General features: G+C 38.9%; 1 protein-coding gene across 1 annotated transcript; it reads right to left on the bottom strand.

Annotated features, from left to right (window-relative positions):
• Positions 1-9,086: 9,086 nt before the first annotated feature.
• On the bottom strand, positions 9,087-13,566 carry LOC121528940 (leucine-rich repeat, immunoglobulin-like domain and transmembrane domain-containing protein 2). The gene is made up of 3 exons (XM_041816598.1): positions 13,532-13,566; positions 12,571-13,352; positions 9,087-9,862 (listed from the first exon to the last, which is right to left on the bottom strand). Exons 2-3 carry the CDS (start codon positions 13,337-13,339, stop codon positions 9,087-9,089), a joined length of 1,545 nt encoding a protein of 514 aa, XP_041672532.1. The 5' UTR covers positions 13,340-13,352; positions 13,532-13,566.
• Positions 13,567-15,684: the final 2,118 nt, after the last annotated feature.

Raw genomic sequence — 15,684 nt, 5'->3', positions numbered from 1 at the left:
TATCAACATTTACGCTTCATTTTGAAATTATATTGTTTTCCTGCAATAATAAATGCAAACCATATAAAAACTGATGTGTAGAACAATCAACAATCTTTCTAGCTTTCTGTCCATTTTACAAGTGGATTTGCAGTCAGTCGGTAATATTTGGTCTTCTGCCTCGAACCATCAGTTTTACCACATGGCAATCCACTTATGCTTGTTTCAGTATTTCTGAACGTCAGTATGGCTATTTAATTAGAATTTTTTTGCCATGAAGACCCTTATTAAGGGGGCTTAGACCTTGCAGATGGGGCCAAAGGTCCTCTTGAGGGACTTTTTGATGCTATTTTTTGATTTGCTCTCGGCCACTTATGCATTCAAAATAAACGTATTAATTACAGACAGTAATTTTCGATCTCAGACCTCAGATCTGACACACTCTTAATGACGGTTTCACCTCAAAACAAGAGCCTTTTGTGCTTCAGCCCCTCTACATATGGAGGCAGCTGCTCTCAGGAAAGGACCAAAGATGTTTAAAAGATAATTCAAAGATCTGCCAACTATAGGCAATTCAAAGAAGCTGGAGCACACAAGTCTCTTTTTGCAATTTAATAAGGTGTGAAGGACTAACATTTTCAATGCATCTTCATCAGAGTTAATCAGTAGAGGTGCCATTTAAAAAGAGAACTACCCTCCTCCTTATAGAGGCAATTTGATAGCTTTGCTTTGTGATAAAACCACCTATGCAACAATGCAACAATCGGCCTATGAGCAAGCAAACTACAGGTGTGAAAACATCCCTTAGATATAGAGATGTAAGGATAGCTCACAATATCAGTAGAATGAGTACAAAAATGGACATTTCAAATTTGGCTTCTCTTTTTGACACCACTGCCTGAAGCAGAAGCCCTATTAGTATCCATTTTTATCGTGGAAAAGTGCTTTGTTACACTAAACAACAATACAAGCCAGACATTAAAAAAAACTGTAAAGAAAAATATGAAAATGTGTTATTTTTAGGTAGAACACTCATACCATGTTTACTGTCAGATGTGAAAACAATCAAGGCATCTAGCAAACTATTGTGATGCTGTTTCTTATGTGTTGTGTGTTTCCTTACATCCCTAGTTAAACATGGAAAAGTCCAATACTTATATGTCTTAAGCCAGGTGTCAGAGGCAGGCCTCACTGCTTCCTCCGCTGTGTAAAAAAATGAGAGTGAGCTTCTCAGTCAGAGATAAATCACTACACTGCCATCTTGAGGAAGATTACATCATCTTAACAGTAGGAAGCCACACTGTTACTTTCCTGAGGAGAGGATTACTAAGACTTAGAGCATAGACGTGAATTACATAACCTCCTGAAAGTGTAAATATCACATTCCTGTATTGTTATGGACACAGAACTCTGAGTGGAGCATGCAGCTGAATGACACGGTGATGAAAAAACAAACCGCTTCTTTGAAAAGTGCTTAAGGACCTGATTGTGAATATTTTTACGTGTTACATCAGCCGCTTGAAAGCTGACCAGTTGCTCTTTTGTATGATGTGCCACTTTAGGTCTTAAAGGTAAAAGCAGGATAAAAATAGATTTATTAAGTGTTTAGAGAAGAGCTTTTCTGTACATAACATGGGTCATTTTAAATGTACAGTATGGAATCATTTATTATCATTTTGACTGTACATATATGACAGTGTATCTTGCAGCAGTACATAGGATTAGAAGAGATACAGTCATATAAGTACACTTGTGGGATGTTGTGGGTAAGATTTAGTCTTATGCTCCAGTTTTGAAGCACAGATCATCATGTATGTACATAAGTATGTATAACCTGCTCTGTCTATAGATAAAGAGTCTGTGTTGAACATTAGAGTCCATGCGTTACACTTTCATGCCTTCAAATAGGAAAATAAAATCAGTTATTTCATTGCTGTAATATAAATCGTATAACTTATAAAGATCTTAAATCATATCTGAGTAATCGATTACACTTGCCTGGTCCTTTGATATTTGTACCGTCTTTGTATTGTCCTCATTTTGAATAAATATTTGGAAAGGACATGCATCTGCACATTTTATTTTACTCCATATCTCCATGACAACAAGTCAATTTAGGTGGTTTTCTTGTGATCTCATCTTTTATTTGTCATTATCAACTGATAACAAAGCTGACCTCCCCTTTCTTGAGATTAATCAATCAATCTTTATTTGTATGGCACCAACCAAAGTTTTTTCAAGACACTTTATAAAGAGGGCAGGTCCTGACCACAGTCTTTGATATCCAATTCCAAAAAGTCTGGGGGTAAATCATGCATTGATTTTCAAATCGTACAAACCCATATTTTATTCACAATACAAAATAAAAAATATATATCAGATGTTAAAACTGAGACATTCAACCGTTATATGAAAAATATGACCTAATTTTGAATTTGATGGTAACAAGTCTAAAAACAGTAAGGATGGGGCGGCAAAAGGCTGGAAAGTAAGTAATCCCTGAAGTAAAGAAGGCCAGAGGTTCACCAATCTGAGGAAAACTGTGTCTCAAATTTTTAATTAATATCAGGAAAACATTCCTCAATGTAAAATTGCGAAGGCTTTAAGTTTCCCACCATCTATGGTTCATAATATCATCAAAATATTCAGAGAATCTGGAGAAATCAAGGGACAAGACTGAAGGTCAGTACTGAATGATCTTCAGGCCTTCAAGCAGTACTGCAATAAAAACACTGGGAATCACTGCATGGGCCCAGGAACACGTCCACAAATCACTGTCTGTCAACACAGTTCACTGTGCCACCCTCGAATGCAAATTAAAGCTGCACAATGCAAAGAAGAAGCTAGATGTGAACACAGCAGCCTCCTCTGAGCCAAAGCTCATTTAAAATGGATTGAGGCAGGCAATAGAAAATTGTTCTGTGAAGAAGATCCAGGACTGTAGAATCCATCCCTCCCACATTCCTCCTCCAAAACTCCAGCAACTGGTCTCCTCACTTCTTAAACTTTGACCTTCAAAGTATATACAGTCCATCGTTCAGTCAGGATGGACATTTCAAATTTTGAAAAAAATCCCTTAAACGTTATTGAAAAGTAGTGTTCACAAGAAAATCCCTGATGGACAATCTGAAAGCCTAAAGTCAGCAAGAGTGCCGAATTTAAGATGGATGGATCTACGTCCACTTAGATCTGCTGCAAGTAGCAAAAATGTTAAGGAAACTCACTCATTCATGGATTTAGGATTTGTAAATAAGCATCATTTTCATTTAGACCTTGTGTTGCTATGTTAACTGAGGATTTTGTACTCAAACACTTGTGATTTGTGTTAATTTATAACTTCTGCACTACATTTCCCAGAATACTTTGCATTCATCTGCGTTAATTCCATAGCTTCATAACAACCACCATAACTTGTGTAAATAATGCAGTGATTCTTCAATGTATGTGTGCTGAAGAAACACAAATCTTGTAAATGATGTTTAAAAACATGTTTAAGTGTTTTAAATGTGGTTTTAATAGATAATGACTTCAATATTGTCATTTATGTGTAAAAAATAGTATAAATAGTATAAATATGGTGTGTCTTGTATGAATAAAGCACAGACGGAGTGAAAGCTGTCATTAAATGGAAATATCATGTCCTCCTGACTAGGATTCAGATGGAAAATCACTTTAATCTGCTTAAGGGTGTATGTATAAATGCTGGGGAAAACTGCTTATGTAACAAATCCTCTGTGTGATTGTGCTAAAAAAAAAAAAAAAAAAAAAATCAGAGTATGTCTCAGCATTTGTCTTTGACGTCCATTTAATCCAAATCATACAGCACAGCAGTGCATTCAAATACAGGAGAGCCGTGTCAGTAGAAAGGAAAGAATTGTTTAAAAAAGCAACACATTTTCCAACATAAAGTGGATAAAATTCTTTTGAACCATGAATTTTCACTAAATTACAGGAGCGTAAACAATGAATCTACAGAACGTACAAAGAAATACTGACCCATATTTACACTTTCAGTTTTGGATCGTCTGTTTTTGCCTCCAGTATCAAAACCTTTTTATGAAAAATGACCCCAAATGTTTCTGTACATATAAACATAAATGATCACTTACAATGTCATTATAAAAATAAATTCTTCTTACAATAAAGAAAGTCAAATCAACACTTTAAAGTGGAAGCATCTGGTGTTTTGTCACTGATTGACTTCATGTTCAAAAGAGCTCCAGTTTGTGCGTCTTAGGTTTGATACAAAATACAATAAAACAGAACACAAATTATATCCTGTAAACAAAAATAGACTTTCCATCTTTGGAAAGCCGATAGATCAGGGGTGTCCAAACTTTTCCACTCAGGACCACATACACAAATATATAAGGATAAGGTTATATGCTTAGTGACCGGGTATGCTTAAATTACTAGTTAATGGCTGAAAAGGCAATCATTATATGGAATGGTGGGGCCCTGGTCAGCCCTGGCTACCCCTTCCTCTGCCCCTGGAACTACACTGGTACTGCAATTTACTGCTGTAATCCATCAGGGTGTTAGAAGTCAAGCTATTGTTGTTATTTTGGTTGCAAATATATTTACCATTGACAGTGTTGCCTCAATTTAGTCATGAAAAAGAAACAAAGCAACAATTATTTGTCAAAATGTTTGTTTACGTGATTACATGGTAGCATTGCTACCAAGTACAATACAGTCAAGCACAATTTTCATGTTTCATTTGACTTAAAGAATTTTCCGCGGGCCAATCAAATGGAACCCAGGCCGTAACTGGTCCCCAGGCCATAGTTTGGACACCCCTGCAAAAGACAATATTTTACAAAACTTGCCTTTAAAAGACTTTAATGGCCATACTAGGAAATGAAAAAATGTTTTTTCACTCCTTTTAAAAATTGTGATAACTTCCTTAGAGAAGTTTGAAATTATTAACAATAATAATAATAATAATAATAACTAGAAAAGCACTCGGAGAGCGCAGACCTCAGCCATTGGCCCTATCTCCCAATAGTGAAGAATCCTTAAAAAAATTCCTAGATCCATTCCCATCTTCCCTACGCCATGGTATTTGCCAATTACTCCCACCCCGTTGGGGTGGAAACACAGTGAGGCAAAGCATTGGCTTCGCTATGGGTGGACTGTCATGGTGGAAGCATTGCCTGCTGGTGCCAACAGATGCACTGACAGTCTCACCCATGGTCTCACTGGACAACTGGAAGTCATGGCAGAGGGTGAATATTCCTCTATTCCTCCCAGCATTCTGATTATTCTCGCTACAATTCACTGTCTTCTCTCTGTTACGCTCCGACTCATCTCCTCAACCGGGCGTGCATCTTTCAGTCTCTATAAACTCCAAACTTTGAATAGAAACACACCCAAAATGCTGCTGGGATTGAAGTTACTCATGTCCACAATCTCCTGGTGCAAAGTGGTAACAGCGCAGACCTCTGCCATCAGCCCTATCTCCCAATAGTACAGAATTCTTCCAAAAATTCCTGAATCCAGACAGTGATCCGGCTCACCCCCAAAATCTAATCAGTTCTTCCTTAAGCCATTTGTGACATTTCCTGAAAATTTCATCAAAATCAATCCTCAACTTTTTGAGTTATGTTGCTAGCCAACTAACAAACCCACCCAATCACATAAACTCCTTGGCGGAGGTAATAATAATTATAATAATAATAATAATAATAATAATAATAATAATAATAATAATATGACAGCCAATTACATAGGTCCTTACTTTGTTTTTGCAGTGAACCAAACTTTAAAAATGTATGATGGTTGAAGCACCAAAAAAGCATGGACCAAAGAGTAGAATGTTTCTGATTAAACCCTTCCAACAGATTTTAGTTTTGTAAAAACTGCATTGTTAAAACAGTTAAATATTTAACACTAGAATCAAAAGCTCCTTTTAAGAATTTTTAAACATGCTGTAAAAAATTTTAGTGTCTCATTTAAACCTACAAAAGCAAACACGACCATGTGTTCCTTGTTGTCATTTTAAATGTCTCTAACTGCTGCTGGAGGGTATGTGTCAGACCAGGCGATGCACAGAACAGAAACAGACTTTGTTTACATTTATAATTACTGTAGTGAAATATTTGACTGCACAGGACAGGGTTTTTTTTTTTTTTTTTTTTTGGGACTCAGAACACTCTAAAGCCGGGCACATACTAAAAGATTATTAAAATCTTAACTTCTTAACTGATTCTGGAAATGTGAGAGACCCCACAATAATACAATAATGACATATTAAATTTTTTGTTCTTAAAGTGAGTGGTGTTGAACTAGATGACTAATACAGCACACCACACCCTAACAGATTCATTCACCAACAACCAGCTGCAGACCTCACATCGTCAAACGCAACTTTAGAGTAAACAAGCTAAATGTGGCTCGCTGTTAGCTACATGCTACTTTGTTGTAGATTTTTCATAGTCCAGCTCCTGTCTTTGCCAGCTGGGGTTCATTTTACAGTGCAGATCCAGCTCCTTAATGTCTCATTTTACTTTAACAAAAATCCTCACAGACTACTCAGTGGACAAATCAAAAGTCATCTGCACCTTTCATTATCAAGCAATTCTTTATCGATCCATAACAAGTTCCTTTTTTCTGAGGTTAGGTTCATGTCAGAGTCTTCCCTTAAATACAGATCCTTCTGTCAGAATAGAAATACACGCTAAATATTCAGTTAGGTTAAGGTAAGGGTTGTGATACCAAAAGTTAAACGTCAAAAACCCGGCTTGTAAAAACTGAGAACAAAACTTTTAATAAAGCCAAGTAAACAGTCTGCTTACAGGAATAAAGCTTGTTCTCCATGAAAACATAACGTTACCCTCATAGTAATGTTAGCTTTGGCTATTTTCATTGAAGCTAACTTTACTAAAGCCGACTTAGCTACATTGGCTTATGAAGTAACATTAACTACAGTCATGGGCTAAAGTGGGCACCCCTGCAATGTTTCCAGAAAATACACCATTTCTCCCAGAAAATTCGCAATTACAAATGTTTTTTGGTATACACATGTTTAAACTGTGGGTAAATTGTTTTATTTCAAGCATGTGATGTTCATTTAAACTCACCTGTGGTAGTAACAGGTGCTGACAATAAAGAAATCACACCTGAAGCCAGTTAGAATGTATAAAAGTTGACTCAACCTTTCTGTTGTGTGCCTGTGTGTGTCACACCAAGCATGGAGAAGAGAAAGAAGAGATGAGAACTGTCTGAGGACTTAAGCAGTAAAATTGTGGAAAATATGAACAATCTCAAGGATCTCATCTCAAAATTCCTTTGGCTACTCTCCCTGGACATGGACGGAAGAGAAAAATTGACAGATGAATGCAATGCAGGATAGTTGGAATAGTGGATAAACATCCTCAGTCAACTTCCACACAAATTCAGGCTGTCCTGCAGACTCAGGGTGCAAAAGTGTCAGCTCGGACCATACGTCATCATCTGAATAAGATGAAGCGCTATGGCAGGAGAACAAGGAGAACCCCACTGCTGACAAAGAGACATAAAAAAGCCAGACTGGAGTTTGCAAAAATGTACCTGAGTAAGCCTCAGTCCTTCTGGGAGAACATTTTGTGGACAGATGAGACTAAGGTAGAGCTTTATGGAAAAGCATGTCATTCTATTGTTAACAGAAAACAGAATGAGGCCTACAAAGAAAAGAACACATTACCTACAGTCAAACATGGTGGAGGTTCAAAGACGCTTTGGGGTTGTTTTGCTGCCTCTGGCACTGGGTGCCTTGACTGTGTGCAAGGAATCATGAAATCTGGAGACAATGAAAAAATTTTGGGTCACAATGTAGGGCCTAGTGTCTGAAAGCTGGGTCTGCGTCAGAGGTCATGGGTGTTCCAGCAGGACAATGACCCGAAACGGACCTCAAAAAGCACCAAGAAATGGTTGGAGACAAAGCGTTGGAGAGTTCTGAAGTGGCTAGCTATGAGTCCGTATCTAAATCCCATTGAACACCTATGGAGAGATCTCAAAATTGCTGTTGCAAGAAGGCAACCTTCAAATCTGAGAGACCTGGAGCAGTTTGCCAAAGAAGAGTGGTCCAACAGTCCAGTTGAGAGGTGTAAGAAGCTTGTTGATGGTTATAGGAAGTGATTGATTTCAGGTTGGTTTTTTTCCCCAAGGTTGTGCGACCAAATATTAAGTTGAGGGTGCCAACAATTTTGTTCAGCCCATTTTTTGAATTTTTGGTAAAATCGTGTCAATTTTGGCTTTTTTTCTTCTGCTTTTTTGTGTTGTTCCAATGCACATAAAAGAAATAAACATGTGTATACCAAAAACATTTGTAATTGCAAAATGTTCTGGGAGAAATGGTGTATTTTCTGGAAAAATTCCAGGGATGCCAATACTTTCTTCCATGACTGTATGTAGCTAGCATAGCTGTCTTAGCTTTAGCTAAAGCTTGCAAAGTTAAAACGAGTCTCCTTTCTCATATCTACTTCCAACATGGGTCTATACATAATTTACCTCCGGGTTATAATAATCGACCTGCAAAAATTTGTTTATGAGGAGAATTGAATGTATGAGAGAACACAACCCATCCTTCCATTTTCTATATCACTTATCCCGTTGGGGGTGCGGGAGAAAAACCTACAACTGAAAATATGTTGAAATGGCAAATTACAGCACTTCCATTCTGACAGAGAGAGCGTCTCACAGTAACTGTCTGCAAGAGTGGGCATCTGCTAATTGCTAATTTTTTTCTTTGGTGAGCTGTAAAAGTAGGCCAAATTTGGACAACATTATGCGGCCTGCTTGCTCCCACTGCCCCACGGTGAGTTTTCCTTCTGAGGCATCTTGATCTGCAATCATAAGTATCAAATTCCAGATCAGGAGGGCTCAATCCCTGTATACTCATATTTATATATTTACTTATATTTATATATTGCCACATGCCTCATCGTAGAAAAAGGCATCTGAATTCCTCCTTAAATCTGTCCTATGTATAACCGGCCTTAGACACGTTCCTCACAGGAGATTTAACTCTAAAGAAAACACCCCAGAAGTGCAGACCAGGGCTATGCTTTAACTTAAATTTTTGCTCAAATAAAAAAATTATACATGTATTTATCCAAATTATGATGCTAGTACATATACGCTGCACTTCCTCCTTTCTCCCGTTTCCTTTTCGGCTTTTCAGCCTCTCTGCACAGGACTTCATCACTGGTCGCCTGCAGACTGTCGAAGGTTCCCTGCCTCTCTGTCCCTGACTGGCTCTCCCTCTCTGCCCGTGGCCTGTGTTTTTTCCACAGATTCACACAGCGCTCCACACAGTTGAACCGGGCCTCCGTGGTGCAGGCGTACATACCAGCCGGCACAGCTAGGACCATGGCACACACGATGACAATGATGTGGATGAGTCTCTCTCTTTGCTCCATCTCACTGATGTCATTTCCTGTCACGAACACAATGCACTGTCCCTCCCTCGGTGGATGGTTCTTCAGACTCACGCACACCTCATATTTGGTGACAGGAAGCAGGTCGTTAACGGAGTAGCTGTTGATGCCGGGGCCGATGTAGATCATCTCCTTTTTGGGTGAATCATATTTGCCAAAGTGGATGGTGTACCATGTTTCTGCTGGGTTGTCTGTGACTGCGTGCCACTCCAAGGTGATACCGTAGACTGTCTGCTTGGCGATTCGAATGTCGATGTAGGCGTTGTCATCAGACGACAATATGGGGACAGGTGGAGGGAGAGGAAAGGTGGAGTTCAGGGAGCTGATGTTGACCAGGATGCTGATGGAGGAGTTTCCGATGAAATTGTTGGCCACACAGGTGTAGAATCCTCTGTCTGCAAGGTGGAGAGAGGGGATCTGAAGCTTGGAGGAGACCGTCTCTTCATCTACTTGAGTCTCTGTAGCTGCAAAGACAAAACAGAGTATCACATCAGGGACTTGGCATCAAATATAAACAGCCTCCCTACCTTCTGAATAAAAGCACCTGCTTCATAAGCTACAGAGCCTCTATGGTGAAGTGGACTGAAAAGAGGAAAATTATAAAGTTTCTGATGTCCCTGCAATCTGAACACTAGCCAGGAGTAAGAGTCTTATGCTAGCCAGAAAGTTTAAAGTTCTAACAAGAATGTTTGTCTTGCAAAGGAAGAACCCCTTTTTTGGTATCTAAGGCTCACAGAGATGGAGAAGAGCAATAACACCATCCTACACGAGAATGACAAAAATGCTTTGGTGCTTTTGCAGAGCTTTTTAACCTGACATGCAAGATAGATATCACATATTCATAGCATAGGATATAGTTCTCATCCATCTGGGCAACAGCCCATGTATGGTGTATGGGAAGAGCAGGATCTTTAAAACAAAAACTTGGAGGGTGTTTGGATAAATATTCTGTCCGTCACATTCATTATGTACCAACCAGAGCAACAAAACAATATTAATGAAACTCATGGGAGAAGAGCATAAGCATCTTTTCCACCAAGAAAAGCCTCCAGTGCATATTGTCACTCTAAACAAGAAATTTTTTCCAATTCTGTTTTTTAAAAAAGATGCCACTTTAGCTACATTAATACTAATATCTTCACCAGCTGCCATTGTTTACAGGCTTGCAGTCACTTCAACTAAACCGTGCCTGTAGCTACCACCTAATTCTCAAAAGAAGCCAACTGTTCCAGCAACTCTCTAACCAGGAATAACAGCCTCAGCTTCAAGCTATGAAAAATGGATCTGCCTGATGATTGACATGCAATCTGGCCAATCCATCTGGTCCATCTAGTTATCATGAGAATCGTTTTCTTAAATACCTTTCCTTAAGGGCAACAGAGACAGAAGAATTTTGTGACCCATTATTCACTTTTGAAGTATTCTGGTCTCCAGTGGCTCTTGACTTCTCTAAACCTCGGAACCCACCGTTGAGTCATCCATGAAATATTAAGCCCCAAACTTCTGAAAATTTTCAACCAATATTTGATTAATGACAAAATCAGGCATTTTGGACCTCAGGAAGAACCAAAGCAGCAAAACAAAAGAAACAGAAAGAAAACAAACATGTTTCAAAAGTGCTTCATTGACTATTTGACACAATATTTGGTGTCACTTTTTTATTGGGCCCTAATTACCTATATTTCTAGTAATGAGTGTAATTATCAACTGATTTCTCAGTAATAAGGTGGTAATCACTTAGTGAAATATGGCATATAATTCATTGTATACTGTTAGAATTCTCTGATAATTAGGTGGTATTTAACCCTTACCTTAACTCCTAACCTGAATCTTAACCCTACCCTACCCTAACCCTTACCTCTGAACTTACCCCTATAACCCTAACTCTAAAAATTACTTGAAAATTATTCAGGAAGGACTCACTTTTATTTTGTTGGCCAAAATGAAGACATTACTTGGGAATTACCAAGCAAATTATATATAGGAAACCTCCTTTGATATCTTAGAAATCACTTGGTGGGGTGCAGGTGACCTAGTTGTTTAAGGTGCGCCCCTCTTACAAGGATGGCCCTGGTCAATTCTGGCCTGAGGCCCATATGTCTCTCCCTTGCTCTCGTCCCTGTTTCTGACTCTATCCACTGTCCTCTATCAAATAAAGACAAAAATGCCCAAAATAAATCTTTAAAAAAAAGAATTCACTTGGTAAAATGCCACCTAATTCCCAGAGAATTGCCACAATAATATGAGGTATTACTAACTAATAAATATGTCTTTACTCGATAAGATCTTCCTCAATATTACAGAGTTATTGTTTGGTAAAATGCCAATTTATTATTGGGTGACTACCATAAATTATAAATAAATAATAAATTAGTAAATGATTACCACTATTTATTTTTTAAATATTACTCCAGATATTTCACTAAATATTTTCCACAGATTACATCTTCATGAATCAAAGTTAATAGCAAGAATCATGGGTAATTAGGGGTACAGCTGATATGACGTACTGATATGTACCTGTCTGGAGGCTTAACATCCACCTCTGCTTCCTGTCACTAGGTTGACCTAAAGTTAGCTTCAGACAGGGTTTTCAAGGTAATGGTCACCATGGATTGGACTCAAAAGCCAATAACCAAATGTCTGATGTCACCCACGCTTCCTCCAATAACCCCAGAAGTCCCATAAACCAACCACATTAAAATTTTTATTTTGACATAGCGTCTATTATGATTTCAGGAAGACTCAAGAGTTCTGCATGATTAAGGGCGTGGCCAATCTGACCAATAGGTGGGCCATAACAGCGGTTTTCCAGGAACTACAGGCCAGTCTCAGTCTCCACCATGGTGAATGCCATCTTTTGGCTTTAAAAGTGCACTTCAGTGGCGTCACATTCATGTTTTACATCACTCATGTTTTAAACAACATATGCATGCATGTCCCTCCATCATTACTCTTGCTTGTAGGATTCTTATGAATTGAACTGAAACACACCTTGAAGGAAGTTTTGGCCTTTTCTGACCACTATCTGCTGGCTACAGTGAAAACACCTGATTGAACCTTTCTCCCAGAGGCTGCATCATCATGAGATGATAGCTGATGGTAATGAGTGCTGAAGATATACCACAGTAAGTGCTCCAGCAGCAGGCTGTAGTAATATAAAGAAACTTACCAGCAAATCCTCTTATAATCTTCATACTGTACATCCAGTGGATGTTTGGAGCTGGCCTGGCCTTGACTAAGCATGAAAGTGTTGCGTTTGCTCCAAAAGGTAAAGAAATGTTCGTCTGTGGGGAGGAGGCCTCTGGTTTCATGCATGTCTTTAATTGGATCTCATGGAAAAACTTTCCAGCTTTGGAATTGGGCCCCGAGCACATCAAATAAGAGTTCATGAGAATGATGGGAGGACTGACACCTTTAATGAATTCAACGAAGCCTTTGAGTCGACAGTCGCACAGCCAGGGATTGTCGTGCAACGCCAGGACAACATTGGACACCAGCCCTTCTTTGCCCCACGCTCTCTGTGCGGTTTGGTAAAGTGGCCAGTTATGGAAGACATCTTTTGATATCACACTGAGCTGGTTGAAGGATAAATCTAAGTAGGTCAGGGCAGGTAGGTATCTAAGGGCTTGTTCGGGAAGGACATCTAGACGATTGTGCTTCAGGTCCAAAATCTTCAGTTTGGGAGTGTCTTGAAACGCCGTCCACGGTATTGTGGTCAGCTTGTTCCCTTGCAGCCTGAGCTCCGTCAAGTTGGCCAGCCCCTCCAGACATTTAATGTTCATCAGGGTGATCTCATTGAAATTTAGCCAGAGATACTCCAAGGCACTAACTTTAGAGAAAGATCCTGGAGGCAGCTCTGTCAAGTGGCAGTTTTCAATTCGAATTTTTGCGAAGTCATGGGGAATGTCCTCCGGGATTCGACTCATGGAGGTTTCCATACAAAGTAAAGACCTGGAATGATAAATTAGGTGTTCTTAAACAAAGAGAGACTGTCCATATGAATTTAAACGACTATCTGAATTGTCACTCACCATAACAACCAGATGAATGACACATGAAACAACACGTGTTAAGACAAGTTACGGTTAAGACACGTCCTCCAAGCGAGAGTAGGATCAGTTGACACCTACCTTCCCAGATTGTCATCTTTACAGGAGCAGCCGGCCACACAAGCTGAAGATACAGGGGTGATAAAACCAAACACAACAACGATAGAAAATGTGACATGAAGGACGTCCATATTCCTGAGGAAGCTGGAAAAACAGGCCTGTGAAGGCAGGACAAGGACCCTGGGCTGCATGGAGCAAAGCCTATTACCTTAATCTTCCTTGACGTAACTCCTAAGACACACAGTGACATGTGAGACACACTAAGAAAGGTGTATTAATAGTATTGGTCCACTTTGTCTAGAATCAGATCTCATCAATGGCAGGAAAACACTATAAATGTAGTTCAGTCATGACTCAGTGAGTCACCTTTCCATTTCCTGGGGTATACCTTTAGGTGTGGCCCCAATGGGTTTTCCCTCGGTCTAATTTAATTTACTGTGCCCAACAAAGCAAAATCAGGGACATGACAGGAGGCCCATCTGTAATAAGTGGGCCGGAGCCCGCCGGGCTTAGCGGCACACAGAGGGAGGGCTGCAGAGAGACGGAGAGACAGATGTCTGGAGAGGACTGTAATCTGACCTCAATAATCTGAACCCTGATTGACTCACCGGTTTTTAAAGGCAGGAACAGCAAGTGTGGCATGTGTGTCAACACATTCAACATTAACAGCACTGTCGTTTCCGTCTTTAAATCTTTAATGTTCAAGCATTTGATAAAAGCTCCTCGATTAATGTTGGAAGAAGATGTTTAGAGAGGGGTCTGACTTCAGATAGCAGCTCTCAGACGCCCTTCTTGCAGACCACTAATGTAAGACAGAAGTGATGTCATTTGCTGGTAAAATGCATTTTGCCGTCTTAAAGTACGACAAAATATTTTCATCACCTACCTTTTTCCATGAGAAAGACAAGATTGAGACAAAAATAGATATTTGATGACTAAAACTCAATGTGTTGTTTTAATCAAGGAGACTGAAACTAAAACAAAATCTAATTTAGTTTTTCTGGACATTCAAAATCCATGACATTTCTTCCCTTTAGATAAATCCCTCAAACACATCAGACCTGTAGCTTTTCTGCCTTTCAGCTGTTGAAAGTAAGGTGTTTTTGTCCAGATGAAGCCAAAGAAAATAAATGTTTTGACTAAAAGTAAAGACTCAAATGTTGACACGTTTTATGGACTACAACGACTAAAATGTGACTAAAACTGAAGAACATTTTGATTTTGAGACTAAGACTAAAATTAAAAAAAAAGCAACCAAAATTAACACAGGTGCAAGATATTTCCTGTTTTAGAAGTAGTTGCAAGAATGGTGGCTTTATTATCTTTTGCTATTCAGTGAAACCTAACTTAGCTATACCCACTCTTTTCTAAAAGCCAAAGTATCAACATTAGCTTTAGCAACATTGGCTTACACAAAAGAGCCCAAAGCTTACATAGCTACATAGTCTGCATAGTTAACGTAGCAACATAGCTACATGTTAGCGCTAGCATAAGCTAATGTCACTTTGTTAGCTTAACCTTTAGCAACATCAGCTGTATTAGAGTGTTTGTATTGAGGGAATGTTTTTTTAATGTAAGCATGTTTAGTCTTTGATATTAAACGTTTTTTAATTAGGTTTTGAAGGCTGGGTTTTTAACTTTTAACTTTTAGTATCTAACCCTCACCCTAACCCTAACCAGAAATTTAGTCTGATTTTATTTTGAAATTTTTAGCGTTTATTTTGGTCCTGATGGCGGCGGTGTCTGACAGCGGTGGTCTTAGGAGCAGACGTCTGAAAAGGGGTGATCTGCAGCCAGACTTTAAGAGACCAAGGCTGAGGTATGATCTAAAACAACTCATCAATTATGCTGGTCATTTAGTTAAATTGCTAAACACTTATTTTTTTATGTAAATTTCAAGAACTCATATTCTAGACACATTTTTCTCATGACGAGACAAAGATAAACTCTCAGTAGTTGACTGTGCTAATGATTTCATTTTTTTGCTAGCAGAATTATAAACATGCTAGCCACTCTGAGGCTATACAAACAAGCACAGAGCTGTTTTAAGCTAAATGCTAATGTTGTCGTGCTATCAGACTCTAGCAATGCTAACCTCAATACTGAGCAGGTATACCTCTCATGTTAACTACTTTAGAGTGTTAGCATGCTATGGTTAGCTCTCAGTCTCATGC

This window comes from Cheilinus undulatus, linkage group 20 (assembly GCF_018320785.1).
Source record: "Cheilinus undulatus linkage group 20, ASM1832078v1, whole genome shotgun sequence".
Taxonomy (NCBI): Eukaryota; Metazoa; Chordata; class Actinopteri; order Labriformes; family Labridae; genus Cheilinus; species Cheilinus undulatus.
Note: the sequence above shows the minus strand (reverse complement) of the source record. Positions and strands in the feature narration are given on the sequence as shown.